Source organism: Monopterus albus, unplaced genomic scaffold, assembly GCF_001952655.1.
Source record: "Monopterus albus unplaced genomic scaffold, M_albus_1.0 scaffold479.1, whole genome shotgun sequence".
In the NCBI taxonomy this organism is placed as follows: Eukaryota; Metazoa; Chordata; class Actinopteri; order Synbranchiformes; family Synbranchidae; genus Monopterus; species Monopterus albus.
Genome location: NW_018128359.1, coordinates 47,180 through 53,175, shown reverse-complemented (window position 1 = coordinate 53,175; position 5,996 = coordinate 47,180). Strand labels below are relative to the sequence as shown.

The 5,996-nt window shown below is 42.6% G+C and overlaps 1 protein-coding gene across 5 annotated transcripts in view; it reads right to left on the bottom strand.

Moving 5' to 3' along the window:
- Positions 1-3,646: 3,646 nt before the first annotated feature.
- The window catches only part of LOC109952627 (potassium voltage-gated channel subfamily S member 2), an 11,445-nt gene continuing 9,095 nt past the window's right edge, over positions 3,647-5,996 (bottom strand). For all 5 annotated transcript variants that reach the window (XM_020587798.1, XM_020587802.1, XM_020587801.1 and 2 more), the window contains 2 exons: positions 5,546-5,638; positions 3,647-4,760 (listed from right to left, as the gene is read on the bottom strand). In XM_020587798.1, coding sequence (XP_020443454.1) covers positions 4,272-4,760; positions 5,546-5,638 — 582 coding nt within the window. In that variant the 3' untranslated portion in view covers positions 3,647-4,271. The remainder of the gene's footprint in view (positions 4,761-5,545; positions 5,639-5,996) is intronic.

Here is a 5,996-nt window from a genome sequence, read left to right as displayed (position 1 = left end):
GAACACCCACAGATGAGCAGCTTCAAGGGTTAAAAGTTCCACTCGCAAGAATTATTACTGACTCCATTGTTCTGTTAATTTGAAGTAGCAGTAATGTTTGAGTGTAATTTAATTTTGGGTTTGATTGTGGTTTGTGCTGAAAATTAGAAATGATGCAGCAGCTGGTTTTATGTTTATTTTGTGCAAATATTATTTAGAAACTAGATTTGTGGGAAATAACCAGTTAAAATCAAAAGCTGCAGCCATTAAGGAGCTCATGGCTGATGATTTTTCTCATTTCCAGCCATTTAATGTTTAACTTTAGCTACCTCTAGATTAGCTGTACACTCGTCATAACTCCAAATAGTTTATAATTGTTTCAGAATGATAAAACCAGAGATCCTCTTCCTAAAAACAAGAGGATAGTTTGTGAACCCACACAACTCCTGCTGCTGGTGTTGAAATCTGTTTCCCCATGGATATGTGTTTCCCTAATCTGAATCTTAACATTATCCTAACCACAACCACTGAGGCAGAAAACAGAAAAGCGCCATGGGCTCTTTAAATATTTGGGTTACACTGAATTGTGCTGTGATTTGATTTATTTGATCTGGGACTAAATGACATGTCATTGCACAGCCACTTTATTAGTGAATGAGTCAGTAACAATGTGTAAATCCTACTGAAACATATGGAGCCTGTTGATTCAGCATTTCTCAAGTGTTGCACTGTCAAAGCTGCTCAAGTGTCTTGTTTGTTCATTTTCACATCTTCAGGAGTTCTGTTTTCTGCACAGCTGCACTGTCACCTCAGTAGCACAAACACTGTAACTATGAAACGTTCAGATATAAACTGTCACTGGCTTCTGTGTTGAAGTGTGACACCTTGTCCTCACCCAGAGGGGCTGCAACTGTAGCATCTGACCTTCAACAGAAGACAGATTTCATTTTATCTCTGACTTCAGATGTGGTCACTGCTTGTTTCTCAGCCTCTTTTATGTGCAAAATCTTTAGTTTGTTTTTCTAGCATGTTCTGCTGTTAACTCAGGTGCTTTCCTGGTTTCTGAAGTGGATCTGCCTTCACATATGCAGTGGGCGTCTCGAGTGTGTTGAGGTTTTGTTTGTCTAATGGGGAAAAGAATAAAAACTGAGGAAAGTGAGAGTGTTGGTCTTTGTTTTTACCGTTTAACCTTTAAGAAATGTTTGTACACATTTGTTATCACACTGTTTACCTGTCAGCAGCCTGCAACCTAAAGATAGTGGTATTTTTAAAAACTGAATAGTGAGTATCATGTTAATACTGAATACTGCAGTAGTTGACAGAGTTTACACAGCTGAAGAACTGAACTGAAGGTGATCTTGAGTTCTGCTTAAATGCTCAAGCTTGGCCGTGTCCAGACTGAAGCATGGGAGGTTTTCAAGGCCAGGTGTGTCAGTGACTCCTGGTATTGATCCTCGATTTGAAGATCTGCTGCATTTTTGCAGTTTCTCTGGAACAGGTTGGTTAAAAATGTGCTTAATGCACCTTTAGCTGATGTTTCCACTGAGGAGGGATATTTGTAGTTACTTTTTTTTAAATATTCATGTTAAGATGTTTTCAGGCTCTGAATTATGTCCCATATGCATTAAATATTACAATAAACCTGTTTCCATTTAAAAATAAACAGTACACACACACACACTTCCCTCTTTGTTTAGGTGGAGTGAAACAGCCGCCCAGCGAAGGAGACACTGATCAGATTTGATGATTAAAAATTCATCCCTGATGTTTTGGCGGGCAGACGTCAGGCCACTGTCTCCTCTGTCTGGAGCATCATCCCTGGCATTCAATGACAAAGCAGCTGGACGTGTCTCAGAGTCATTCTCTAAATGAATCCTGTGGCACAACGCCACTGACGCAGCCTTCAGATCAAGTGTTTCTTGTAAGAGCCCAGAGAGTAAATGTAAAATATGCTAGCGCTGTATAAGGGTACATGGTCATCTGTTAATGGTGAGCAGCAGGAACTCACGTCAGCCTCGGGTGGATGACCTCAGACTGAAACATCTCAAAACTATACGATGGATTTCCATATAATTTGTCCCAGACATTCATGTTCCCTAGAGGATGACTTAAAGATTTTTATGATTCTTTGACTTTTCATTAAGAGTCATCAGGTCCAGATTTCTTGTCTACTACTTTGGTTTATAACCAAATACCTGCAAAAGTGAAGGACGTGCTTCAGCTGCATTTTGTACACTACTCAAAAAAAAATAAAGGGAACAGAAAAAGAAGACATTCAACTATGTTGTGTTCCCTTTATTTTTTGAGCAGTATATTTAGTGCTAATTATGAAATGTTAGCATGCTAACACACTAAACATAACTGGTGGACATAGTAAACAGCGTGTTAGCATGAGGCCCAAGTACAGAAGAGTATGTGTCTGCGGACTGTAAGATGGGGGCAGAACATGTAGGGCCATAACATCATGTGTCATGTTATGCCACTAAATCCTCCCCCTACAACAAGTCACACCTACCAGAACCCCCCCACCCCAGTGCAAGTTACTCCCCCTGCAGCTGGTTGTGGTTCGATGTTCAGAGCAAGTGTGTTGAAACTCAACCCCAAGGTTAGGGGCTGCAGCCCACAAGTTTTTATGCTGTTTAGGTTAGCCGTGTTACTAATGTACTCTGTGTTAGCACCAATATCTACCACCAGTGTCAGCAGCGATAGCGTTTAACATCCAGTAACTAACAAGGGTTAGGGAGCAAAGCTGGACACATCTTATTACGCCCCTGTTTTGCAGTCTGCAGACAGACCCCTTCTCTGGGTCCATCCTCACAGAGCTACTGCATTCATGCTGCTTCTCCAGAGGAAGTTGTTAGTAAAATCAAGCTGTGCTTTTTGCTGCCAGAGGAGTTTTGAGTAAATGTTTTGGTACATTAGCAGCCTGAAAAACAAACACTTTGTGTTACAACCTGTGCACTTAAAAGAATTTCTCTGATGCACTAATGCAGCATGTGTTTCTCCTTCACTGACTACGAATGCATTACTGTTCCTGTTATATCCGTTCATTTAAGTTCACTTTTGACCACAAATATTAGAGTAACTACTATTTGTGCTCTGTCCACTGCCTGTGCAGTGAGATGCTTCAGAGCTGGCTGAAGACCAGCACAGCACACTTAGACCTCCCAGGTCAGTGCAGCAACACTTTGTTGTTTGACATCTTGGGAGATGTGCTTATTCACTTTCCTACAGAGAGTTGGATGTAAAGATTGATACCACTCTCACGTCTGCAGTAAATCCAGAATGAGGCTCCAGCCAGCTAGCTTAGCCAAACAGGTGAAGTGCAAAAACACCAATTCACCCTGTTACTGGGGTTTATGTGCTGCTACTAAGAACCTCTGGCTCATAACGGCTGTAAAACAGCTCACTGTCATTTTTACACTTAATTTTCTGTGCCACAAATTAGTTTGTGAGTTTTAAAGGTGCTGGCAAGACTTGGATGGAGCCCTGTTTCCAGTCTGTATGCTAAGATAAGCTAACTGATTGCTAGTTGTAGCTTCATGTTGACATTCATACTGAGCATGGTGTCACCTAGCTCTTTACCAGGAGGCAAATAAGTGTAAAATGTTGAACTGTTCCTAATCACTTCTGTGCACTTGGGCCACAAAAGTACTTTTCACGGTTTTTCATTATATTTTTATTCATTTAATTTACATGCATGTCATTTCACTTTCACTGCACATTAGTTGATTGCAGTTCAGATTAGTTCAGTTAATTTCTTCTGCAGGTCTCTATCTTCCACAAATATTACCCAAAGTTAGCCCAAAGTTTTTCAGTGACTCTGCACATCTGTGTTTTTTAATACATCCACTGTGAATGAACCTGCACCCTGAAACAGCCCAACATGCAAAAATGAACGAAAACAAACGACATTGCGTCAGAGTCGTGTGGCGCACGGCCACAGTTACAGTCCACCTCCTGTTTTGTGTCAGACTTTTGCCATTTTACAGTTTCTCTCCAATACAATCTCTTCAGTTTTAATCGGACTGCTGCCTGCTTGAGTTACTGTCCTCTGTGTTTGTTCAGTCAAATCAGTGCAGGGTTGTGATGACAGTGACTGGACATTGAGTTACACATGAATCCTGTTCACAACATTTGCCTTTAACCAGATGAACGTCAGGTTCATGATCAAACATGATCCAAATAGTGAAAACTTCAGACTTCACATTGGTTTTCTTTTGTTCGTTCTGATCTTAAAACAACAGATCCGTGTCATGTTTCAAGGAAAATCTCTGAGGGGGATCTCGTCCTCACAGATGGTGCAGCTCCTTCTTCCTGATTGCTGATATGTAGGATGGATGCTCCACATAGCTATAATTTATTACACCTCCTTCATCCTCATAATCTATACGGTCCTTCTTGACATCATCGATATCCTTCATATCATCGCTATCCTCGATATCATCGTCCAAACACTGGCTGTCCCCATCTGATCTCTCATCCTCCTCCTCCTTGTCTTCCTCGTTCTCCTCCAGGACATTCTCACAGCTCACCCTCATCTTCCTGCGGTTGCTGTTCCTCACCGACGCCTCCAGAGCTTTCTGCTGCCGGTAGAAGTGGGAGAACTTGTTGAAGATGATGGTGATGGGCAGCGCCACCACCAGGGTGCCGCCCAGTATGCAGCCGCTGGCCGCCAGCTTCCCGGGTATCGTGACAGGCACCACATCCCCGTAACCCACCGTGGTCATGCTGACTGTCCCCCACCACCAGCAGGCCGGGATGGTGTCCAAACCCACGTCCTGGAAACAGAGAAATGGGGTCGTGAGGCTGAAATTACATGTTATACATCAACAACAATTCGACAGCACAAATCAAATCAGTGTCAAATTGAAGTGGAGGCTAATAACTGCACTGTCTCACGAGGGAAAAGGAGGAGAAATGAGAAGCAATCTAAAATAACATAAAGAAATAAAACTGTGTAGCTTGTACCAGCTGAAGGCTGGGTGTAATACGCTACATCGTTTCAATTAGTCAAGTTGTTTTTGAATGTACTCATCAGTTTGAGGCTGTTTAAGATGTTTTTGAGAATCAGTCAAGTATTTACAGGAAACAACTCTGGTGTGTTTCATCAGGACCAAACAAGTTTTCATCAGATTCAAATGATGATAAAGTTGCTTTAAACTATTTAAAACCACAAGGAGAAGAAAGAAACACAGAACCAAAACTCTGTTAATGTAGGATCCCATTATTCCCAGTAAGAAACTGGTGAGGTTCACTTCTGATTGTGCAGAAGAAGCTATATTTTTGCTATACCAGTTTATTTAAGTTTGTTGTACATCAGTCTGTTTTATATATTCTTTGACTATGTTAATCAAGGACAAATGATGGACTATAATGGTTTTCTGAATCGAGATCTGACGTTGCAAATCAATAACTTCTTGGACTGAGACCTTTCAGTTAATCAAATGTCATGAAATCCTTACAGGGAAGACTGAAACTAATACAGAGAGATATCTGAAACGGCTGCGTATGACAGGCACAGAGGAAGAGTCCGAGGTGTCAGCAGTCAGAAATCAAACCTCACCTCTTCATATTCAGCGGTGTAGGCGATGCCAGAGAAGACGCACACTCCGACGGCCAGGTACAGCAGCAGGATGCCGACCTCCCGGTAACTGTGCTGCAGACACAACATGGAGGAAGCTTTAAAGCAGAGCGCACCACTGTCAGCGCCATCTCCAGCAGGGAGGTGACTGGCGGGTGGACGCTTTCTGATCTCAGTGACAAACACGAAGCCAGCAGGGCTCTGAGAGCCTCAGGAAGCTGTCAGCTGGTAGAACCTCGGGTCAGAGCCAAACAGGGTGATGCTGTGTGAAGCCATCAGCTGCTATGCTGCACACAGATGGACCCGGTGGGCCCCGATGCTGCCACGTTTAAGTCTCAGCTGAAACCTCTGCTGTCGTCCTGTGACTCGATGGACCAGTGTCTCTGCTGCACTTTTGTTTTCTGTGTTGTGGTACGGCATGTCGCTGCTCTGG